Source organism: Rattus rattus, chromosome 11, assembly GCF_011064425.1.
Source record: "Rattus rattus isolate New Zealand chromosome 11, Rrattus_CSIRO_v1, whole genome shotgun sequence".
Classification (NCBI taxonomy): domain Eukaryota; kingdom Metazoa; phylum Chordata; class Mammalia; order Rodentia; family Muridae; genus Rattus; species Rattus rattus.
This window is the reverse complement of record NC_046164.1, coordinates 24,415,757-24,440,642: the sequence shown is the minus strand read 5'-3', so window position 1 is coordinate 24,440,642 and position 24,886 is coordinate 24,415,757. Positions and strand designations below refer to the sequence as shown.

Genomic DNA, 24,886 nt, shown 5'->3' with positions numbered 1-24,886 from the left:
AAAATATCCTCCTGAGTGAGGTAACCTAATCACAGAAAAACACACATGGTATGCACTCATTGATAAGTGGCTATTAGCCCAAATGCTTGAATTACCATAGATGCCTAGAACAAATGAAACTCAAGATGGATGATCAAAATGTGAATGCTTCACTCCTTCTTTAAAAGGGGAACAAGAATACCTTTGGCAGGGAATAGAGAGGCAAAGATTAAAACAGACACAGAAGGAACACCCATTCAGAGCCTGCCCCACATGTGGCCCATACATATACAGCCACCCAATTAGACAAGATGGATGAAGCAAAGAAGTACAGGCCGACAGGAGCCGGATGTAGATCACTCCTAAGAGACACAGCCAGAATACAGCAAACACAGAGGCGAATGCCAGCAGCAAACCACTGAACTGAGAACGGGACCCCCGTTGAAGGAATCAGAGAAAGAACTCGAAGAGCTTGAAGGAGCTCGAGACCCCATATGAACAACAATGCCAAGCAACCAGAGCTTCCAGGGACTAAGCCACTACCTAAAGACTATACATGGACTGACCCTGGACTCTGACCTCATAGGCAGCAATGAATATTCTAGTAAGATCACCAGTGGAAGGGGAAGCCCTTGGTCCTGCTAAGACTGAACCCCCAATGAACGTGATTGTTGGGGGGAGGGCGGCAATGGGAGGAGGATGGGGGGAACACCCATAAAGAAGGGAGGGGGAGGGATTAGGGGGTGTTTGCCCAGAAACCGGAAAGGGAATAACACTTTCAATGTAAATAAGAAATACTCAAGTTAATAAAAAAAAAAAAAAAAAAGAGGCCTTGCTGCTCTGCAGAATCTGGTACGAAGCACATAGTGGTTCATAACTGCCATAGCTCAAACACCAGATGATCTGACACCCTCTCTAGCTCCCATGGGCACCTGCATGCACACAAGAGTGCACAAATAAAACCTCTTTTTTTTTTTAAAGGAAGGAAAATAATGTCTCAAATTGGGAGACATTATTTCCAACAAACAGAGTTTGATTTGTATCAAGACTATTTTAAAACTTCTTCCAGATGAGTAAGAAAAAGTTCATTAAAATGAGCACTAGAACAAACTTGCATGGAAACACAAATATGCATTGCCATTAGGCATAGGAAAAGGTGATTATTTCACTAGCAGAATCCAAATGAAACCAAAGATTGTATTTTACAACCATTGCACTGGGGAAAATGAAAAACCACAACACGTGATTTTGGTAGAAGCACAAAGAGAGAGAATATGGCTGTTGGTGGGAACAGGCACAATGCCTATCAGAACTACAACTCAGTAAGTCTTCCAGGTCAATGAATCAAGAAATCCTCACACAAGGACAACCGAATACTCGCACATGGTATTCACAGCAGCACTTGTGTTGTTTTAGAAACTGCAACCAGCCAATTGCCCATCAGCAAAAGAACAGTGGCACTGTTTTCTTCTATAAGCAGTGAGGCAAACCTCACGATGGCTATCTTGTCTAGGCCCTCACTGTATGCCAGACACCAGTGTGGTGTCACTTCTTTAATTCACACAACAGCCTCAACAGTCTGTGCTGTAATTATCCTTTAGAAAATCACCAAAGCACACAAACACACCACGTCAGGATAAACCTAGCAACATAACTTAATGAAAAAGCAGACAAACTACTAAGACTACACAGAAAGCTACTGCAACAAAGTTCAAAAAGAGACAAAACTAAATAATCTAGAACACACAAGTATGCTAACCTATTCCTTTCCCTCGCTGTAAAAGCTTTACTTATGAATCCTGTGTGTGCATGTGTCTGTGTGAGTCTGGCTACACCACACGCAGCAGAGTCCATGGAGACCAGAAGAGAGCATTACATCCCCTGGTTGTGAAGCTACCTGACACTGGTGCTGGCACTGACCCTACAACAGCAGTAAGTGCTCCTAACTATAAGCCATCTCTTTAGTATCCCCAGCCTCTTCTTACAAACAAAAACCAACCAAAAAACCAAGGTACTAAAGCTGAAAATGACATAGACTCATATGGCAAATGCAAATCTGAGAAGGACATTATCAAAAAGAAAACGTTCTTAGCATGATAATTAAATTCCAAGATTCTAATTTTATTTTCTAACTTGGAAAATCTTTCAATGTATGTGTATATTTTGTAATAAAAACCTCATTCACTCCTAAAACATCTTCTTTATTATAACCTGAACCCATTCAATTAGAATTCCATGTTTTAATCATAGCTCAATGCGTACCCACATCTACTCAGCATTCACCCTGTGTGTGCTCATCCCATGGACCTGTGTGCATTACTATATTTACTCCCACAAACCATTTTAGCAGAGGCTTCATTATCTCTACCTGAAGAAACTGAAGCACAAAGAGGTTATAATGTCCCTCAAAGTCACACAACTACAATTTCCTCTTTATAAGGAAACAGGCGAAGGGTCCTGTAACTGCACAGGTGATATTTTAGAAATGGAAGGAGAAAGGATCGAAACTTAAGACATTTTTATTAGTGTGGTACATGACTCCAAAGCTATCATTCCCTTGGTCTCTGCATACTGTTGATATAAAATGTTTGTTTCAAATGAGTAACAACTGGCTTCTCTGTTTGCCAACTTTTAGGTTGAATTGTTTCTTGGTCTGTTTTACTAACCTGGTTTCCCTAGACAAGATGTCTAGGTGGATTCCTTTCTTCTTATCCTTCTCAGTAGTCCAAATGTAGTGATTTTTTTCTGGTTTGTTTGGTTTTGGTTTTTTGAGAAAGTCTCACTAAGTAGCTCTGGCTGTCCTGGAATTTACTGTGTAAACCAGGCTGCCCTTAAACTCAGAGATCCTCCCTCTGTCTCCTAAGTGCTAAGATTAACACATGTGCCAACATTCCCAACTAGCTCAAAGTCATTGTAATTGAAGAATCTTGTTTGTCTCAAATTCTAAAAACTGTGTGCACGTGCTCTCTCAGTCTCTCAATCTGACTATCTGTCTGTGTCTGTCTGTCTGTCTTTCTCTCTCTGTGTGTGTGTTTGTGTCTTTCTCTGTGTCTCTGTCTCTCACTCTCTTGTAATGCATGTGTGGGATGTCTGTGTGCTGTGTATGTGCACATTTTAATGTGACTGTAGATGTAATAGACAATTCATGATGCTAATTCTTCCTTCTACCCTCTTCTTGTTTGCTGCTGCATATGCCAGGCAAGCTGGCCCGTGAGCTTCTGGGATTCTCCCATCTCTACCTACCAGTTTGCTGTAGGGATGCTGGGAACATAGATGCTCTACTGCATCTGTCTTTATGTGGGTTATGGGGGTCTGAACTCCAGTGAACACTTAATGGGAAACACTTTATCGTCTGAACAATTCCCTCAGTCCTCCTTTACCTCTATAAATTAGTTATCATTTTTCTGTCTTCTCCCTCTTAAAGGCCTATGAAATGAAATGGAAGCTAGAACATCATGCTATTTTCTTTTGTCTGTTTGAGACAGCATCTGATCTGGTACTGAACAAGCTGGTCTCAGGCTCATAGCAATTCTGTCTAAACTGAAATCTGCTGTCAAAAGCTTCCAAAACACCACTTTCCCCCCGACAATGATCATTTAACCAAAGCACATAAAATAAGTTGCTCTCAGATGGAAACTTGTAAATATTCTCATTCTGAACTGTCTAGATGTTACTATAAATATAATGCTATGAAGCAAAAACAAGGAGGTTAGAAATGGCTCAGACACATGCATGAATGCTTATTTTACAAACCACAACCATCTTAATAAACTGACACTACATTGCTGGTATAGAATCTCCTCCATAATTTCCACAAATAATCAGATATTCTATCCATGAATGTCTCTAGACATTTGTTTGCCACACATCTGCTGTCATTAGTAAAATTAAAACTAATTTTACTAAACTCAAACCATCTGAATGCTCTTAAAAATTTAAGGATGTCTTAGCAAGCCTCTGCTGCTTAATGAGCCATTCCTGACTTATCATGTGATTTGAATTATTCAAAAGTCAATCTCAAACTCTTAAGTATATAAATTATCTTTCAATCAAGCAATTACTTGGTGTCTATCTGATAGCTAACAAGGTCTAATTTGGCCTAGGCAAATCCTGAAAAAGAGTCCAAAATAAAAATGTCAACAGACAGTGTATTTCTACTATAAGACAATTAAACTAAAACTTTTATTATACTAAGCAGAGAAAAAGGAAACCAAACCAAAACTGTAACTTTTAAAGATTTTATATAGTGGAAGTGACACTGTACACTTCCTCCTGTGTTTAGGCTTCCCTGAGAAGCCCACTCTATGATCTGTTTGCCCATAATTGTATCATCTCAGCAACTGTCGCTTTCTTTACTGTGTCTTTATAATAAGCACAGTCTGAATTCTGGAACTAAGAGACTCATTACACTTTTTATTCCTCCAACCAGTAATATTCAATTCTAAAAATTTAACCAATCAATGATATGTGCACATATGGGCACACGTGTGAGTGCACATACATGTGTGCTATGATATGTATGTGGAGGTCAGAGGATTTATTAGAATGGTTTACAGGCTATAGTCCAACTAGTCCAATAATGGCTGTCTGTCTAGAATGGAGTCCAAGAAGCCACAGCTGTTCAGTTCAGGAGGCTGGTCTTCAGTATATGTTGGGATACAGAAGAAGTAGGCTCTAATGCCAGTGAAGGAATAGACCTGGCTTGTAGGCAAAGATAGCTTTCTTCTTGCAGATCCTTTACATAGGCTGCCAGCCAAAGGCTTGGCCCAGATTAAAGGAGAGTCTTCCCAACTCAAAGATCTGGAATAGAAGTGGGTGTTCCCACTTCAAATGATTTAAATTTAAAAGAAAAAAAATTTCGCATAAGCATGCCCTACCATGTAGTTAATCATAGATGTAATCAAGTTGACCAGGAATATCCATCACAGTATAGTACTTTGAGAGTGAAGATACTGATTTTTTTTTTTTTTTTTTTTTTTTTTTTGTCCCGTGGATAAATGGAAGTCAAGGGGGAAGCTTTAAAAGGAAGGGATATGATCTACTTTTAAAGCCCATTCTGCTCTCGTGAAAGTAGATAGAGAAGGAAAGAGTAGAAGCAGGGTGTGATGGTTTGAATGAGAATGGCCACACTCACATGTATGAATGCTTAGTTTCCAGCTGATGAACTGTTTGGGAAGAATTAGGAGCTGTGGCCTTGTTAGAAGAGGTGTGTTGCTGGGAGTGGGCTTTGAGGTTTCAAAAGCCCACAGCAGGCCCAGTATCTCTTTCTCTGTTTGCTGCATGCCAACCAGGTCCTCTCCAGCAGCCATGCACATGTGCTTTCCCATCTGCCACCACACTCCCTACCCTCTGAATCTGTAAGTAAGCTCCCAAGCAGATGCTTTCTTCTATAAGAGTTTCCTTGGCCAGAGTTCTCTTCACAGCAACAGACTCACAACTCTCAGGGAGACAACTACTGCAGTAATCCAGCTCAGGGAAGAGGATGTTTCAACAATAGGCTGGCAATTATGAAACCAGTGGGCTTGCAGATTCATAGCACAGTTAACCACTTAACTGGTCACCACATTGGGTACCTAAGGGTTAGATGTCCAAAATCAATTCATTTTATTAAAAATGTCCTCTCATTTTGGCATTTGCAATTTTTTTAAACTTTGTTTTATTATGGGGGAGAGGACAGTGCATGCACACGCCACAGCACAGGTGTGGAAATCAGGGAACACTCTGCACTTGGTTATTTCCTTCTAACTGTACCTGGATTATGGGGACTGAGCACAGGCCCTTAAGCTTGTGCAGCAACTACCTTTATTCACTAAGCCATTTTGCTAGCCTTGTGTTTGTGACTTTAGAAATCAATGACATCATTTACACAACTGGCATTTTTCTTCACATGACTTTTTCTTTCATTAACTCAATTACCAAGTTCTAATTAGTTCGTCCACTCATTTTTAAAAGTATTATTTACATTAGAAAATATAAATAATATCTTCTTGCACTTTCAAGGCTCTGGATTAAAAGGGAAAAAAAGGAGGGGGGAGGAAAGAAAGAAAGAAAGAGAGAGAGAGAGAGAGAGAGAGAGAGAGAGAGAAAGAAAGAAAGGAAGAAAGAAAGAAGCCCTGTCATTAATTCTGCTTTCAGGTTCCCTCCTTTGTAATCTGTTTGCTATTTTGCAACAATCTATCCTTCCAAATTTTCAAATCCAGCCTCTGCTCAGGCCTCCTCTCAGATACTGACAGGTACCCTGTTGGGGCATTGTCTGTGAAACCCCAATTCTAAGTATGGCAGTGCCGTGACACTGGCAAAGGAGTCTACATCAGTCAGGTGCCATATTTGTTCCCCACCCAGTTCTGTCTTCTGTCTGAGAAGCAGAAAGCCTGGCTGCAGACTCTTGCTGTAAGTTTAAAGCCAGCCATTCTGGCAATGTAATGAAATCTTATCTCAAAATAAAGAGTATTAAAAAAGCAAAACTAAAAACCAAAACAACAGCTTCCGGTTTCTGTCTGTGCCTGGAGCTGACCCTGTGCCAGAGTCCTCTGTGCCCAGATCCTGCAGGGAGAGAGCTGGTCCCCAAGGAGTGCTGACACACCTGAGAGCACAGGTAGGACTACCACTTCTGCTCCAAGGGACCCTCCTGGAGCAGTCTGGGATAGGATCCTTCCGGTTTCCGTCTGCACCCTGAGCTGACCCTGTGCCACAGCCCACTCTGGCCAGATCCTGCTGGGAGAAAGCTGGTCTTCCAGGAATGCTGACACACCTGAGAGTGCAGGAGAGTCAAGCCACTGTCAAAGACAGCAAAACCAGCTAACACCAGAGATAACCAGATGGCAAGGCAAGTGCAGGAACATAACCAAAAGAAACCAAGGCCACTTGGCATCTTCCGAACCCAGTTCTCCCACCACAGCAAGTCCAGGATACTCCAACAAACCAAAAAGTTAAGATTCTGATTTAAAATAACATCTCATGATGATGTTTTATGGCTTTAAGAAGGACATAAATAACTCCCTTAAAGAATTACAGGACAACACAGGTAAACAGGTAGAAGCCTTTAAAGAGGAAACACAAAAAATCCCTTAAAAAGAATTACAGGAAAACACAATCAAACAGGTGACAGAACTGAATAAAACCATCCAGGATCTAAAAATAGAAATAGAAACAATAAAGAAATCACAAAGGAAGACAACCCTGGAGATAGAAAAGCAAGGAAAGATCAGGAGTCATAGACACAAGCATCATCAATAGAATACATAGAAGAAAGAATCTCAGGGGCAGAATATACCATAGAAAACATTGGTACAGCAGTCCGAAAAAATACAAAATGCAAAAAGATCCTAACCCAAACCCATGGTCCTAGGAAATCTAGGACACGATGAGAAGATCAAACCTAAGGATCATAGGTATAGAAGAGAGCGAAGATTCCATTCTTAAAGGTCCAGTAAATATCTTCAACAAAATTACAGAAGAAAACTTCCCTAACCTAAAGAAAGAGATGCCCATCAACATACAAATAGTCTACAGAACTCTAAATAGATTGGACCAGAAAAGAAATAGTCATAATAGTCAAAACATCAAATGTACTAAACAAAGAAAGAAATATTAAAAGCAGTAAGAGGAAAAGTGTCCAGTAACATATAAAGGCAGACCTATCAGAATTAAACCAGACTTCAACAGAGACTATGAAAGCTAGAAGATCCTGGGCAGATGTTATACAGACCCTAAGAGAACATGAATGCCAGCCCAGGCTACTATACACAGCAAAACTATCAATTAACATCGAGGGAGAAACTAAGATATTCCATGACAAAACCAAAATTTGCACAATTATCTTTCCACAAATCCATCCCTACAAAGAGTAATAGATGGAAAACTCCAACACAAGGAGGAAAGCTACACCCTAGAAAAACCAAGAAATTAATCTTCTTTCAACTAACCCAAAAGAAGATAGCCACACAAACATAATTCCACATCTAACAACAAAAATAATAGGAAACAACAATCATCGGTCCCTAGTATCTCTCAACATGAATGGATTCAATTTCCCAATAAAAAGACATAGACTAACAGACTGGATATGTAAACAGGACCCAGCATTTTGCTGCATAGAGGAAATGTACCTGAGTGACAAAGACAGACACTACCTCAGAGTAAAAGGCTGGAAAAAGTTTCCAAGCAAATGGTCCCAAGAAACAAGATGGAGTAGCCATTCTAATGTTAAATAAAACTGACTTTCAACCAAAGTTATCAAAAGAGATAAGACAGGGCACTTCATACTTGTCAAAGGAAAAATCCACCAAGATGAACTCTCAATCCTGAATATCTATACTCCAAATGCAAGGGCACCTACATTCATAAAAGAAACTTTACTAAAAATCAAAGTGCACATTGCACCTCACACAATAATAGTGGGAGACGTCAACAATTCACTCTCATCAATGGAAAGATCATGGACACAAACTAAAGAGACACAGTGAAAATAACAGAAGTTATGAACCAAATGGATTTAACAGATATCTATGGAACATTTCATCCTAAAACAAAAGAATATACCTCCCTCCCAGTATCTCATGGTACCTTCTCCAAAACTGACCATATAATCAGTCATAAAACAGGCCTCAACAGATACAAGATGATAGAAATAATCCCATATATCCTATCAGATTACCACAGACTAAGGCTGGACTTGAATAACAACAAAAATGACAGAAAGTTCACATACACATGGAAGATAAACAACGCTCTGCTCAATGATAACTTGGGGAAGGAAGGAAGGGAGGAAGGAAGGAGGGAGGGAGGGATGGAGGGAGGGAGGGAGGGAGAGAGGGAGGGAGGGAGAGAGGGAGGAAGGGAGGGAGGGAGGGAGGGAAGAAATTAACTACAGACTTTTAGAATTTAATGATAATGAAGGCACAACATACCCAAACTTAAGGGACACAATGAAAGCAGTGCTAAGAAGAAAACTCATAGCTCTGAGTGCCTACAGAAAGAAACAGAAGAGAGCATGTATCAGCAGCTTGACAGCACACCTAAAAGCTCTAGAAAAAAAAAAAAAGAAGAAGCAGCAAATACCCCCAAGAGTAGACTGCAGGAAATAATCAAACTCAGGGCTGAAATCAACCAAGTAGAAACAACAACAACAACAAAAAATATATATATATAAACAAACTATATAAAGAATCAAAAACCAGGAGGTGGTTCTTCGAGAAAACCAACAAGATCTATAAACCCCTAACTAAACTAGCCAGAGAGCATAGAGACAGTATCCAAATTAACAAAATCAGAAATGAAAAGGGAGATATAACAACAGAAACTAAGGAAATCCAAAAATAAAAAAAATCAGATCCTACTATAAAAACCTACACTCAAGAAAACTAAAAAATCTGGATGAAATGGACAATTTTCTAGACAGATATCAGGTACCAAAGTTAAATCAGGACCAGATAAACCATCTAAACAGTTCCATAACTCCTAAAGAAATAGAAGCAGTCATTAAAAGTCTCCCAACCAAAATAAGGCTAGAACCAGATGAGTTTAGTGCTGAATACTATCAGATCTTCCTAGAAGACCTAATACCAATACTCTTCATGATAAAAATTTGGAAACATCAGGAATTCAAGGACCATACTTAAGCATAGTAAAAGCAATATACAGCAAACCAGTAGCCAACATCAAACTTGAAGCAATCAAGAAGAGAAACTTGAAGCAATTCCACTAAAATCAGGGACTAGACAAGGCTGCCCATTTTCTCCCTACTTATTCAATATAGTACTCGAAGTACTAGCCAGAGCAATCAGACAACAAAAGGAGGTCAAAGGGATACAGATTGGAAAGGAAGAAGTCAAAATACCACTATTTGCAGATGATATGATAGTATATTTAAGTGATCCCAAAAGTTCCACTAGAGAACTACTAAGCCTGATAAACAACTTCAGCAAAGTGGCTGGACATAAAATTAACTCAAACAAATCAGTAGCCTTCCTCTACTCAAAAGATAAACAGGCTGAGAAAGAAGGGGGAGTGACACTCTTCACAATAGTCACAAATAATATAAAATACCTTGGGGTGACTCTAACCAAGCAAGAGAAAAATCTGTATGATAAGAACTTCAAGTCTCTGAAGAAAGAAATTGAAGAAGATCTGAGAAGATGGAAAGATCTCCCATGCTCATGGATTGGCAGGATTGATATAGTAAAAATGGTCATCTTGCCAAAAGCAATCTACAGATTCAATGCAATCCCCACCAAAATTCCAACTCAATTCTTCATAGAGTTAGAAAATTCATTTGGAATAACAAAAAACCCAGGATAGTGAAAACTATCCTCAACAATAAAAACTTCTAGGGGAATCACCATCCCTGACCTCAAGCTGTATTACAGAGCAATAGTGATAAAAGCTGTATGGTATTGGTACAGAGACAGGCAAGTAGATCAATGGGATAGAACTGAAGAACCAGAAATGAACTCACACACCTATGGTCATTTTGACAAAGGAGCTAAAACCATCCAGTAGAAAAGAGAGAGAATTTCCAACAAACGGTGCTGGTTCAACTGGAGGTCAGCATGTAAAAGAATGCAAATCATGCATTCAAAGATCAAGTCCAAGTCAACCTTGGACCTCCATATAAAACCAGATACACTGAAACTAACAGAAGAGAACGTGGGCAAGAGGTGAAAATTTCCTGAACAGAACATCAATGGTTTATGCTCTAAGATTGAGAATTGACCAATGGGACCTCATAAAATTGCAAATCTTCTGTAAGGCAAAGGACTCTGTCTTTAGGACAAAATGGCAACCAATAGATTGGGAAAAGATCTTTATCAATCCTACATCTGATAGATGCTAATATCCAATATATACAAAGAACTCAAGAAGTTAAGACTCCAGAGAACCAAATAACCCTATTAAAAAATGGGCTCCAGAGCTAAACAAGGAATTATCAACTGAGGAATACTGAATGGCATAGAAGCACCTAAAGAAATGCTCAACATCCTTAGTCGTCAGGAAAATGCAAATCAAAACATCCCTCAGATTCCTCTTCACACCAGTCAGAATGACTAAGATCAAAAACTCAGGTGACAGCAGATGCTGGAGAGGATGTGGAGAAAGAGAAGCAATACTCTTCCATTGTTGGTGGGACTGCAAGCTGGTACAACCACTCTGGAAATCAGTCTGGAGGCTCCTCAGAAAATTGGACATAGTACTACATGAGGACCCAGATATACTACTCCTGGACATATATACCTAAAACATGCTCCAACATATAACGAGGACACATGCTCCACTATGTTCATAGCAGCCTTATTTATAATAGCCAGAAGCTGGAAAGAACCCAGATGTCCTTCAACAGAAGAATGGATACAGAAAATGTGGTGCATCTACACAATGGAGTAGTACTACTCAGCTATTAAAAATAATGACTTCATGAAATTCTTAGGCAAATGAGAATATCATAGGAACTTGAAAATGTCATCCTGAGTGAGGTAACCCAGTCACAAAAAAACACGTATGGTAAGCGGATACTAGCCCAAAAGCTCAGAATACCCAAGATACAATTCACAAACCACAAGAAGCTCAATAAGAAGGAAGACCAAAGTGTAGATGCTGCAGATCTTCTTAGAAGGGGGAACAAAAGTACTCACATGAGGGAATATGGGGACAAAGTGTAGCGCAGAGACTGAAAGGCCATCCAGAGACTGCTCCACATGTGAATGCATCCCACAGACAGCCACCAAACCCAGACAATATTGTGGACGCCAACAAGTGCATGCTGACAGGAGCCTGATATAGCTGTCTGCTGAGAGGTTCTGTCAGAACCTCTCAAATACAGAGGCAGATGCTTGTAGTCAACCATTGAACTAAGAATAGGGTCCCCAATGGAGGAGTTAGAGAAAGGACTGAAGTAGCTGAAGGGGTTTGCAACCCCCTAAGAAGAACACAATATCAACCAACCAGACCCACCAGAGCTCCCAGGGATGAAACCACCATCCCAAGAGAACACATGGAGAGACCCATGGTTCCAGCCAAGTATGTAGGAGAGGATGGCCTTGTTGAGCATTGATGGGAGGAGAGGCCCTTGGTCCTGTCAAGGCTTGATGCCCCATTGTAGAGGAATGTCAGGGTGGGGAGGTGGGATGGAGTGGGTGGGTGGGTGATGGAGCACTTTAATAGAAGTAGGGGTTGGGGTGGGATAGAGGGTTTCTGGAGTGGAATCCGGGAAATGTAAATAAAAATGCAATTAAATAAATTAAAAAAAAACAACAAAATATGCTGACAGGCTAATAAAATGTCTCAGTGAGCAAAGGTACTTTTCATGTAAGTCTGATGATGTAAATTTGACCCTCTAAACCCACACAAAGACAGAAGGAGTGCCAACTTCACAAAGTTGTTCCCTGAGCTTCACATGCCATGTACACACACACACACACACACACACACACACACACACACACACACACAAATAATAATAATAATAATAATAATAATAATAATAATAATAATAATAATAATAATAATAATGTATGAGGTCCTAGGTTTAAAAGAAATAAACAAATAACAACAAAAAGCAGAACACCAATGTATGTTCTACAAAATTGACTAGATATAAAATATTAGCCAATAAATAGCACATCAGTTGAGAACAATTTGTCAGAGTTAAGGCATTCTAAGGTCTTTGTATTTATCAAAGGAACTTAAACATTAATCATCTTTGGCCTTTGAAGTAATAATAGAATATCTAACTTCCCTATAAACATGGAAATTATAGATACTATTTTTAAAGATTTTTAAAGTACTATATAGATCTATACGAATATAAACTCTGACCCAAGAAATCAAAGCTACACATATTTTCAAATACATTGGGGCCACTCAGAAAAACTTTTCAAATGGGAAAGCGAAAACTTAGACTCTAAGCTTCGTGCCATAATCGTAGAGACCAAATTTTGTGACAAAACAGATCACGAAGCCCTAGCAAGGTTTAAAATGTATGGAAACGGGGTTGGGGATTTAGCTCAGTGGTAGAGCGCTTGCCTAGGAAGCGCAAGGCCCTGGGTTCGATCCCCAGCTCTGAAAAAAAGAATAAAAAAAAAAAAAAAGTATGGAAACACCATTAGGATGAAAAAAGAATCACATACACAACAGAGTAAACAATGCTTACAAACTATGCAAACAAGCTTAAGTCTGTATCTGTGCACATGTGTGCATGTTTGTTTGTATCTGTGAGTGCAGATATATGTGTGCCCAAGCGTGTGTGGAGGTCAAATAACCTCAGGAACTGGCCCTTACCTTCCATCTATTGGTCACTGCTTGCTATACAAGCCCCCCCCCGCCCCCAGTTCAGATGGTTTTATAGGCACGTACTGTAATTAGAGAAGTAAGTCATTTTCCACTTCCCCAGTGTAGAGGAAAAGTATACAAACTTTGAGCAAGTACATACACACCTGCTTGCGTAAGCGGTGGGGCTTTGTCAGTTCTCGGAGTTTGTGAGCCCTGCCCTCCTTTCTGGACATTCGTAGAGTACAACTTGACTTGATTTAGAACAGATATTTGCGGGTGAATGCTGGGAATCATGTATGTAAAGCTTTCAAATGTCATTAAATTCTTCCATCCTAAGGGAAAAAAAGTCACTTTAATCTCAAACATTTAACAAATCACATGCTTGAATTTCCTTAGTAATACAGGAATCAAATATCTCATTTTCCCTTATATTTATATTGATATCCAAACTTTAAAAATATATATGAAATCAAGCAAAATTTTCATTTCAGTTTTCCAAAAGGTAGTACATAGTACATAACAGACACTCTCTTATTTTGTATGCTGGTTGCATTTTTTAAAAAGCTGGTATAATGTATTCTTAGAATAGCAGAATCTGGATATAAGACAGTCAAAAGGTCTTCCTACTTAAAATTATCCACGTCTTCTCACAAGCTGGAGATTTAGTCCTGTCATATAACAATCAAAAAGTGAATCTTGGGGCTGGAGAGACGGCTCAGTGGTTAAGAGCACTCACTTCTCTTCTGAAGGTCTTAAGTTCAATTCCCAGCACCAACATGAAAGCATGAAGGCTGGTCTGGTGCTCTCTTCTGGAGTGCAGATGTACATGCAGGAAAAGTATACATATGCACAAAATACATATTTATAAAAATAAATAAGTCTTTTAAAAAAGATGTCTTTAAACAAACAAATAAGTACAACAAATAAATAAATCCTATTAGTAGACATCCCTGTTCTCTGATTCTTTTTATATTTCTTTTTTAAATTATTTTTTAATTATTTATTATCTATTTAATGTATACGAGCACAGTGTAGCTGTCTTCAGACACCAGAAGAGGGCAGCAGATGCCATTACAGATGGTTGTGAGCTGCTCATTACAGATAGGCTGCTGGGACTCGAACTCAGAATCTCTGGAAGAACAGCCAGTGCTCTTAACCACTGAGCCATCTCTCCAGGCCTATATGGAACCTTTGAGAGAATGAGAGACACAAAGCACTTCAGCTGTTGCATCTTGGTTGACAGTGGCTTTACTGGACTGACACAGAAGGAAAAGAGATTCCACAATTGTACTGAAGTGACAGAAAAATAAACTACTCTCCTGACTTTTTATGTACTACTTTGTATACTCAGATTTCCAGTTTTTCAAAGAACTCAAGAACTATTTAGACAAAATCTGTACTTTGTAAGGTTTTGTATGAAACCAACCATATCATTAGAGATAATTCAGTTTTCTCAAGAGTGAGTGGGTGGGCACTGAGTGAGCACTGAAGACCTGACACTTGGTCAGGGGCCACAGCTCAGTTGATAGGGCCTTGGCACCATAGGGGGCAGAAGGGCACAATGTCCAACTGCTGAGAACTGAATTTCCAAAACATTAACTGATGTATGTCCTCTGCAGGAAGAAGACTTGTAAAATAAAGAAAAGCCTTTTCTTGTGGCTCAGAGACTCTGGCAGGAATAAAAGTCACTGTGAGACCTGCAGATAACTGGGAAGCATGAGGGGTTCAAGGAAACAGAAATACTCAGTCAAGCTATAGGCTGCTCATTTATTTGGGGGGTGGGGGAAAAGGAACTTCCTGCTGTCAATGTATTCTTTAGTCTATTTGGAAAATTGACGAGGGTCCAACGTGGTTTTGGTTATGTGCATCTATTTCTAAAAGCTAAATGAGGGACTGAAGAGATGGCTCAGTGGTTAAGAGCACTGATTGCTCGTCCAGAGGTCCTGAGTTCAATTCCCAGCAACCACATGGTGGCTCATAGTCATCTGTAATGGTATCCAATGCCCTCTTCTGGTGTGTGTGAAGAGAGCAATAGTCTACTTACATATAAATAAATCTTTTTAAAAAATAAACAGTAGCTAAATGAGAGAAGTAACAGTAGAGGGTTCTTGCACATGAAGCATGTGACATACCAAACCTGTCTTCTTCACTGTGGCCACTGTTATTCTTGAGGCAAAATAGGAAGACTAAGAAAATACAAAGGGGAATCAGGGCACATGAGCGCAGGGAACAGTGGCACATACCATTAATCCCAGCACTCAGTGAGGCAGAGACAGTGAGTGTGAGGCCAGCCTGGTCTACATACCAAGTTCTAGGCCAGCTAAGGCTGCATGGTGAAACCCCGTACTAAAAATAATTAATGAGGATGAGGATGATAAATTAAGGGCTCATGAAAAGGGACAAAAACCTTGGGACCTAGTTTGCCTTTCCTGCTGACTAAGAATCAAAACAAAATTTTCAGCAATACTGATAAAGTCAAAATTGCCTACGGAGATAATTTGTATTTCCCTAAAAACATCCAAAAATGTGTATTTAGAGCCAAATGTTTGTAACCTCAAGGTTTAGCATTCCTCCCATCCCTAAATCTGAACAGTAAACCTTAGCACCACTGAGAGAGAGGGAGACAATGAGGAAGGGAGGGAGGGAGGGCTGGCTCAATGGGAAAAAGCACTAAGAACCAGCTCAAGAATGTTGTCCCCTAACGTCCACAAGTATGCCATGGCACACATGCTCTTATACCTCCACACACACTCAGACAGTCACACAGTAACAATAACAATAACAACTTTCTAAAAAAAGAAAAAAGTCTTTTTTTAAAGATTTATTCATTTATTTTATGCATCAGTACACTGTAGCTGTCTCAGACACACCAGAAGAGGGCATCAGATCCCTTTATAGATGGTTGTGAGCCACCATGTGGTTGCTGGGAATTGAACTCAGGACCTCTGGAAGAGCAGTCAGTGCTCTTAACCACTGAGCCGTCTCTCCAGCCCGAAAAAAGTCTTTAACTAGTGGTCACAAACATGATTTTTCATTTCTATGTGAATAGACCCAATCCAGGTCCACATACTGAGCTTGAGATCTCTTTGAACCATTTTTAAAGCTACACAATATACTTAAATTTTCAATTTACATTCTTTGAATATTAATAAACTAAGCTGTTCATTTGAGTTTCTGCCCTGGTAGTTTTCCAGTCTGAATTTTATTTCTTGAATTCCCATAGCAGTGTCTAGCCTACTCCACGCATACTGTATGTCAGTGAGTACAGAGGCTTTTTGTGAACTCAGTTGATGAGGAAACACCATGGAAGTGGAGACCAAGTCTCTGTGAGGGTTGCTTACTCTGGGCTGGGATTGCACCTCAGCAGCAGAATTCTGGACCCCGGGTTTGGTCATGATCACAGTAAAAGAAAAAACTCATCTAGCATCTAATTTTCCCTTTATTTATGACAATGTCTATTGCTATTGAATACTAGAAACCTTTACTCATTGGGCAGTTTTAAAGCTGTAGCCTTCTAATATGATTACTTCTTCAATAGTACAGTTTAAGTCAGCCTCAGGCCTTAGTGCACCAACTCTCCAAATGTATGTGTGTTGCCTGGCACACTGCAGAGGTGGCATGGTTTTAGCTTGCAGGTACCACTGCAATTCCAGATTTAAGGATGGTTTGCTGTATATTTCATTCCAATTCAGTCACTGAGTTGAGTGATGCTCAAATGGCCTTATTTCTGGCCAGTAGAGGTCTCCAGATCTTTCTAATACTATACAGTCATCTCTCAGCTCCCTTGCTAGCTGTCTGGAAACATCCTTTAGTTCTGAATTTCAATAGTATTTCAGGTATCAACAGCTTTCAGCATACCGTTAGCATTAATACACAACTGAAGACTGCTTATAGGCTGAAAATAAAAACTACATGGGCCCACATGGGACTCAATGACACCAATATAATTCTAACCCAGCAATGGAATACATAATCAATCACTTACAGGGTGGATTGCTGAATTCATTAACTCCAGTTGACAGAAATATAGTAAAACATATTTCCTAATCTTAGCACCCTTCCTTCAAGGTGACATCTGAAATTAGCTATGCATGGAACATTAGTCTTTCGTTTGCCACTTACTGCTCTGTCAGCCTGAACAGGGATTTCTCACTGCCGCACACCCAAGGCTGGTGCATCTAAGTTGCAGCTACCAGCATGTTACCAGCTTACTCAGACAGACAGTCAGGGCCAGTCACAAGTCTCGGCTTTTACTCTGCTTCTGTGACTAATAACCACTGCTACTGTTTACTGCTTGCCCTCTCTCTAATCGAACTTGTCATCTACTCCTTATTTACTCAGCTTTCAAATAAAATATGGCTTTCGTGTGAAACTAAGAATAACAAAAGCAATCTATTCTCTCCCCTGCAAACTGACAATTCAGTCTATTACGTATGCTTCATCTGCACTAGAGACAAACAAACGGACATCCTGGGTTTGGGTTTGTTCCCGGCTAAGGTTAGGACTTGAGTTAAGGTTGTAGTCTGTCATCTCCATATCAGTCCCCTTACCTAGGAGACAATTCCAGTAGTTTCTTCCCTCCAAATGTGAAAGCACTGACTATAAATCAGAGTAACTGCATGGTTGGAAGGACGGCTCCATGATTAAGAATGCTGGCTGCTCCAATCAATCAACTGGGACTCATGGGGACTCACAGGTCAGGGGGCCAGGAGGGTCTGACCTAGGTCCTCTGTAGATCTGTTATGGCTGAGGAGCACAACGTTCATGAGGGAGTCCTAACCGTGCAGTGGGGCTGTCCCTGACCCTTTTGCTTGCTTATGGGACCCTTTTCCTTCTACCAGGTGGCCTTATCCAGCCTTGGTGTGATGCTATGTGCCTGGTCTTATTGTAGCTTCTTACGTCTGTTCGGTTGATGTCCATGGGAGACCTGTTATTTTCTGAAGGGAGGCATAAGATGGGTGGATCTGAGGGAAAGGGGAAGACGGGAGTGGAGATTGGGAAAAGGAAAGGGATGGGAAACTGTTGTTGGAATGTAATATATGAGAGAATTAAAAAAAACAACAGCAAACCTTTGCTTGCTAGATGAGGAAAAATTCCCACTTTACATTACACGAAAAAGGGACTCTAACTCAATATGATTTCAACCACTAAAAATGTATTTGATAATCTACCTGATTATAGGTAATTTTTACCTTACTTTTCTTTATTTTAAAAATGTGCATAATAGGCTAGGTGTGGTGGTGCATTGCTTTAATCCTAGCATTCAGGAGGCAAAGGCAAGCAGATCCCTGAGTTCAAGGCCAGTCTGGTCTATTCAGTGAGTTCCAGGACAGCTAGGGCTGTGCAGAGACTCTGTCTCAAAAAAAAAAAGAACAAAACAAACAAAAAACCCAAAAAGTATACCATATAGAAACTAAAAACTTATCTACCAATAAGCTATCTGGAGCTTCATTAAGATTTTAATGGGGGACTGGAGAGATGGCTCAGTGGTTAAGAGCACGGACTACTCTTCTAGAGGTCCTGAGTTCAAATCTCAATAGCTACATGGTGGTTCACAACCATCTGTAATGGATCAAATACCTTTTTTGATGTACCTGCAGACAGGTACAGTGTACTCATATAAATAAAATAAATAAATCTTAAAGAAAAAAAAAAACAATCTTAATGGGGACTGACAAGATGGTTCAGTGGTTAAGAACACTTCCAGAGGACCTGGGTTCAATTCCCTGCAGCCGCATGGCAGCTGACAATCTTCTACAACTCTAATTCCAGGGGAACCCATACTCTCTTCTTGCTTCCATGAGCACTGCACACTTGTAAAGCACATATATACATGTAGGCAAAACATTTATACACATAAAAATGTTAGAACAATTTATTTTATAACAGATCTTATTAACAGCACTGTCAAATTATGAGTCTGTGCAATATTAACACTCAGTAGCCCCGGTTTACTGGTATCCTTCTGCTAGCCAACACTCCAGGTAATCCTGTCACCTCATCTAGCAAGCAAAGGTGTAAGCAAGATAGTGTGGCCCAGTCCAGGAGAATGTGACTGATATGATATGGTTTTAATGCACAGCATAAAGAAGGCTACCCTCACTTTGTTTTTTTGAAAAAGGGAACAAAGCACACACTGACAACTCCCTGCGCTACAACTTGGATGACAGCTCTACTGTCTTGCTTAATTACTTTGACATTTGCTAAGAAAAGGTAAAAATAGCCTAGGATTCCAAGACTTGGGGATAGAGGAAGGAGGACCACAAGATCGAGGTCACTAGGCTGACCTAGGCATTAAATGTTAAGACCCTGTCTCAAAAAGATGGGGAGGGAGGTAAAATCAATAAAAGCATCTAACATAATATAAATACTTTAACTGCAAATAAGTTTCCAATGTATTAGTAGTGAACTAAGATACACATTATTTATGTAAATTATTTTAAATGCAATTGTTAGGTCACAGGGCACAAACCTCTTAAAGTTCCTTTTACACAGAGAATAACTACCTCCTCCTAAAACAGTGTTCAGTTCTGCTGCCAATCAGTACAAGAGAGTTCCTGCATCTCCCATAAAGAGTATCATATCATCATGAAGAAAATCTTAAGAGGATAAAAATATGGCTTAGCAGCTAAGTACTGCATATGCCAATAATTCTAGCTCCACGTGATTAAATGCCCTCTGTTGTCTCCCATGTACACACATACTGGCACATACATGTGTATATACTTACATGCACACACACAAACAAACAACAGAAATCTTTGAATGAAAAGGAGTAAACTTAGCCAATGCAAGATAGTCAGTGAGCAGTAAAATGCTTTAAACATACATTGTTGAGAAACAAAGGTTTTAATGTCTGTAGAACATTACTGTCTCTGCATGTATTCATTAACCTTCAGTCATCTCCCTGGCCCGTTACTGTACTGTATATATACTCTCCGACGGCCATAGTGATGTGCTTAGTCCACACTAATGGGCTGTGTGAAACACACACTGCATTCTGAAGACAGCACAAAATGGGAAACACCTTAATATTCTTTAAAAAAATTATATGCCAGAATATTTTAATATACTAGCTAAAGTATATTACCTACTTTTACTTTTTAAAATACGGCTACCACACAATGCAAAACTGCATGAGGTGGCCTGGCTCTTGAATACTGTCGTTTTCTTTGGCTTCACAGAGGTTTCTCATCTTTATTTATATCAGTCAGTGGGTTCCTCCTGTTTATTCTTTTTTGTCATTTTGTTTTTTGATATGGGGTTTTTCTTTGTAGCCCTAGCTGTCCTGAAACTCATTCTGTAGACCAGGATGGCCTCAAACTCAGAAATCCTGCCTCTGCTGAGACTAAAGGCATGGACTGCCACACCTGACCTCCTCTGTTTATCCTTTAGAAGACTTAACTAGACAGGTAAGCATTCTAGAAGCAGAAACTAAACTTTATTTCTTCTCAAAGAAAATCATCTGGCTTTGGATACCCAACTCCCCCTCCCCAAACAAAAACAAACTAACACAAACAAAACAAAAAACCAGCTTCAGATAGTTTTTCTTGTGGTATGCATCCAACTTAACTAGCACACTTTCTCCAAATGATTTTTAAATTTAACCATAGTTTTGACTGTGTTTTCAAATACTAAAAGTAACTTCCACAAAGGTGATGTTTTAAATCTAAAAGGCTGTTAAGTGTAAAAATATAATCTTTTTGTAATAATAAACATCTTAAAGAACTCTGCAAAGTCGTCCTAAATGGAGAGACAGGTAGCTACTCTCTGAGCTGCGCAGAATGAGACAAAGAGCCTGGTGACAGCTACCCAGAATAAGAATTCAAATTACACTACTGCAACTCACTTCACCAACAATGACAGGGCACAACATTTAACAACCACTCTATGAATTTCTGTGTAATAGGCCGAAGTTTACATGGAGTTCTAGAATAGAGAAACAGACGATTCATTCTGTTCCTAAGACAGTCAGGCATACTGCCACTATGGGAAAACTAGCTACAGTACTCTGTCACTGACAACAACAAATCAAAACAGTGTTATTGAAATCAATTCATTTGCAACCTCAGGAGCCAGTTTTTAATAAGGTATGAATATATTCTATCTTTTCAGATCAGCACAGGAGTCTATTACAGCTTTTATCAAAAACCTTTATCAAAAAGCTGAAGCTTTTGCCTTCCACTCAAAGTTTCTGAAGGCTAAATGTTTGAGAAACACTCTTTGCAAATCCCAAGAATCTGGGGGATCGAGTTGTTGGTGGATTTGGTCCTGTCCTCTCCTTCTGGGCTCTGCTATGAGTCCTCCGCGTCACGCTATGACGTGTCAAGCTATGGGAACAAGGGAGGTGAACCTAAATAGAACTTACAGAGTTTGATGCTACTTTAGAAACTCTCCAACAACTTTAATCTGACTGAGAAAGCGATGCTGAAGAAGATGAAAACTCTCAATCACGCTCCGCGCCCAGGTTTAGTTTCAGAAGACACTTGTTTCACCAAAAGCATTGTTCGATATAACTAAAAAGTTCTGTGGGTTTCCTGTTCCCAAACTATGCACATTCGATAACTGTGAGAAGCCTTCACCTTAAGATCCATATGTGACATCCTCTTTGATTTAGGGACATTTAGGAAAACGAGACGGCACTAAGGAAAAGAACAGCGCAGGAGTATCTCACTCAACCTAAGCAGCAGCAGAACTGCGGCGGCGAACTCAAGGGACCCTTCAAGTTGGTGGAATCCGCCATTTCCCACGGCCTGTTTGGGTCACCCTGGGTCACCGCGATGCGCCTTAAGACCTTCCCGGGTCTGGAGGTCCGCCTCAGGGTGTCCCTACGCCGGCTGGCCCCCGCAGGGGCTCTGTAGCCGCGGCTTGCGGGGGCCACCTGTGAGGACCTTGCGAGACCGTAAGGCTCTGGATTGGAGAAGGGCAGGATGGCCAACTGCCGAGGCCAGGCGCGGCCTCCACCGGTCTGTCACTCACCCTGGCTGCGGCCGCGGGCTACTGCCCGGCCGCCACCGAGCCTGCACAGCGCCGCCCAGCTGCACCTGTGCGCCGCAGCGGCGGCGGCCAAGCCCGGAAACATCCTGGCGGGGCAGAGGCCCCAACTCGGTCACCGCCTCCTGCCTCCGAGCTGCCTGCCGTGCCAACTGACTCCATAGACTGGACCCCAGCGAACACGGATGTGTACGCCGCGGCCGGAGGCCTCGGCGACCCGGAAGTCGTGGTAGTGCGGCGCGACGGCGGAAATGACGAAATATGCCAGCTGGGGGCGGTGTTTATGGCCAGAACAGATCTGTACCGAGTGATTGACATTTGGAAGTCCGTGTCCCATCCTGGGAGACAGTCTTCCGAAGCGCTGCGGGACTCCGGGCTGTGGGAAGTAGGAAGAGAAAGCAGGGTTTAAGTCTCTGTCCCCGTTCCTTTTGAACCCTCGGCACCGCTCTGTCCAACACCGTGGTCGCCTTGCTGATCACTCAACCTCAGCTTCTTAGAGGCCCGCGTAAAACTAGAAGTCGCCCGCGAAAATGGAGCAATTTTCAAATAGCCTGGTCCCAGAGAGAAAGAAACCTGAACACATTCGCCTGTTTTAACTATCCCATGTCAGGTTCGCTCAGCTCTTAGCTTAAGCATTCTTTGTCCACCCTAACTATAATTAACTTGGTTGTCCTGTACACTTTTTTTCAAAATTCCACTACTGAAGTTATTGTTCCCCGGAATAGAGATTAGATATATGGATAGTGAATCCTGTGCAGTTTTATGCTACTATATTCCAGGGGCTAAGTTAATACCTGCCTGACCAAATAAATAGAAGGGAATGGAATGCTTGACCACTTGTTTTACAGATGAGTCTAAATCGCTTAGCGAAAGTACTACAAAATAAAAATTTTAATGGAAAGTTAGTGCAAATCAATAAACAGGGAAACCAACCACTTTGAGTGGACTTGAGACTCCCTTCCCAGGCGGGGGGAAGGAATCCACCTCTGGTAAGGTTAAGCAGGTCAAAAGCTCATGGCTATCAGGTCCTAGGCTCTAGTGAAAAGCTCTTGCAGCTATTTGGATAAATGTATTATGGTCTGACTCCTCCGCTCCCCAACTGTAGCCATTTTGTTTCATGCCTGCCAGTTATTTCATATTACTACCGTGACATGCCTGCCAGTCACTGACTCAGAGAAGTGACTTGGCTCAAGGACATGCTGACCACATACCCTGGTTTTGTCCTGAATGTTCTGTATGAGGTTTGCTAATCTTAAGAAATTCCACAAAACTTTACGTATCCATCAAATCAAAGCTCAATATGAACTGTTATATCTAAAATGGCTTGAGTCAGAGCTGACCACTGGGCAGCCCTTCCTGCACCTACATATGAGCTTACTGTGGTTTTTGTGACTGACACCAAAGAATGCTACCAATAAGCTAAAAAGTTATGATTATAATACTCATGCTCTGTTATCTCAATGTCCTGATATTCCCATTCATGCATCCTTCTTACTCAGACCCAGTCAGCTTAAAGGTTAACTGATGACACTTTGCCAACTGCTCCTCTCCTTGCCCTTTAAACTTTTGAACCAGGTGTTTCCTATAAAAAGTCTATACTGAGAGCAGACTAATAGCACAATTAGGTTTTTCCTTCTTAGAGACATAGACGTTCAGTATTATGATACACATTTAATAAACTATTCTTGCTTAACTGAGATGGTGTGTGTATGGTTTGAGTGGCGAATTCCTGAACCTCAACAAATGGATAGGATATTCTGATTAAATTGCCTTCTCAATAAGAACGTGTGTGCACATGGAGTAGCTACTGTCAGCTTTGAACAGAGCAGCTGGTTGGTTTTTTCTTCCCTTTGCAATGGTCAATGAAGACTGCAGGAATGCCCAACTGATCAAAGAACCTAGAATAAATGACTATTGAATGCTTAGCCATAAGCAGAAACATTTGTATCACTCCTTCCAAACAAAGCCCAGGGAACATTCTGGAAGAAGGGGTGGATTGAAAGTAAAAGCCAGAGAAAGTGGAAGTAGTGGGAAACACTGACTTCCAGTATGACATCATTGATGCCCTTTTGAACTCACACTTGCTATGATTACTCTCACAAGACTGGGTACATCAACACTGTGTCAGAGAAAGAGAAGGGGGTCCTGCTCTTCCCTGGGAATTTATACACAATGGTTGATGGGGAGAGGGAGAGACATTTGAAAGCAAAACTTCTTTTTTTTTTTTTTTTTTTAAGATTTATTCATTTATTAAGTACACTGTAGCTGTCTTCAGATACACCAGAAGAGGGCATCGGATCTCTTTACAGATGGTTGTGAGCCACCATGTGGTTGCTGGGAATTGAACTCAGGACCTCTGGAAGAGTAGTCGGGTGCTCTTAACCGCTGAGCCATCTCTCCAGCCCCGAAAGCAAAACTTCTACCACTCACCTGTAAACAACCCCAAGGAAGCTCATTAGATGTCACTCACAGAGACAGGCACATGCACATCAAAAGCAGAACAGAAAAAAAACTCCCTGGAAAAAGGAAAGGGATTAGCAGGAGTGGGCAGAGGACAAGGGAGTAGCAGGTGTGTAAATATGATCAAAATACACTGCACATAAAATGCCATAATAAAATCCCTTATATAGTATCAATATATGCTTAT

At 40.7% G+C, this 24,886-nt stretch overlaps 1 protein-coding gene across 3 annotated transcripts in view; it reads right to left on the bottom strand.

The window, feature by feature from the left end:
• The window catches only part of Slc30a9 (solute carrier family 30 member 9), a 52,421-nt gene extending 29,948 nt beyond the window's left edge, over positions 1–22,473 (bottom strand). For 2 of the 3 annotated variants that reach the window (XM_032917161.1, XM_032917162.1), the window contains exons 1-2: positions 22,225–22,473; positions 13,410–13,577 (exon numbers count right to left, since the gene is read on the bottom strand). In XM_032917161.1, coding sequence (XP_032773052.1) covers positions 13,410–13,577; positions 22,225–22,327 — 271 coding nt within the window. In that variant the 5' untranslated portion in view covers positions 22,328–22,473. Of the gene's footprint in view, positions 1–13,409; positions 13,578–21,827; positions 22,076–22,224 lie in introns of those variants that run through there. The other variant, XM_032917163.1, reaches the window with a different exon arrangement.
• Between the last annotated feature and the right edge of the window lie 2,413 nt (positions 22,474–24,886).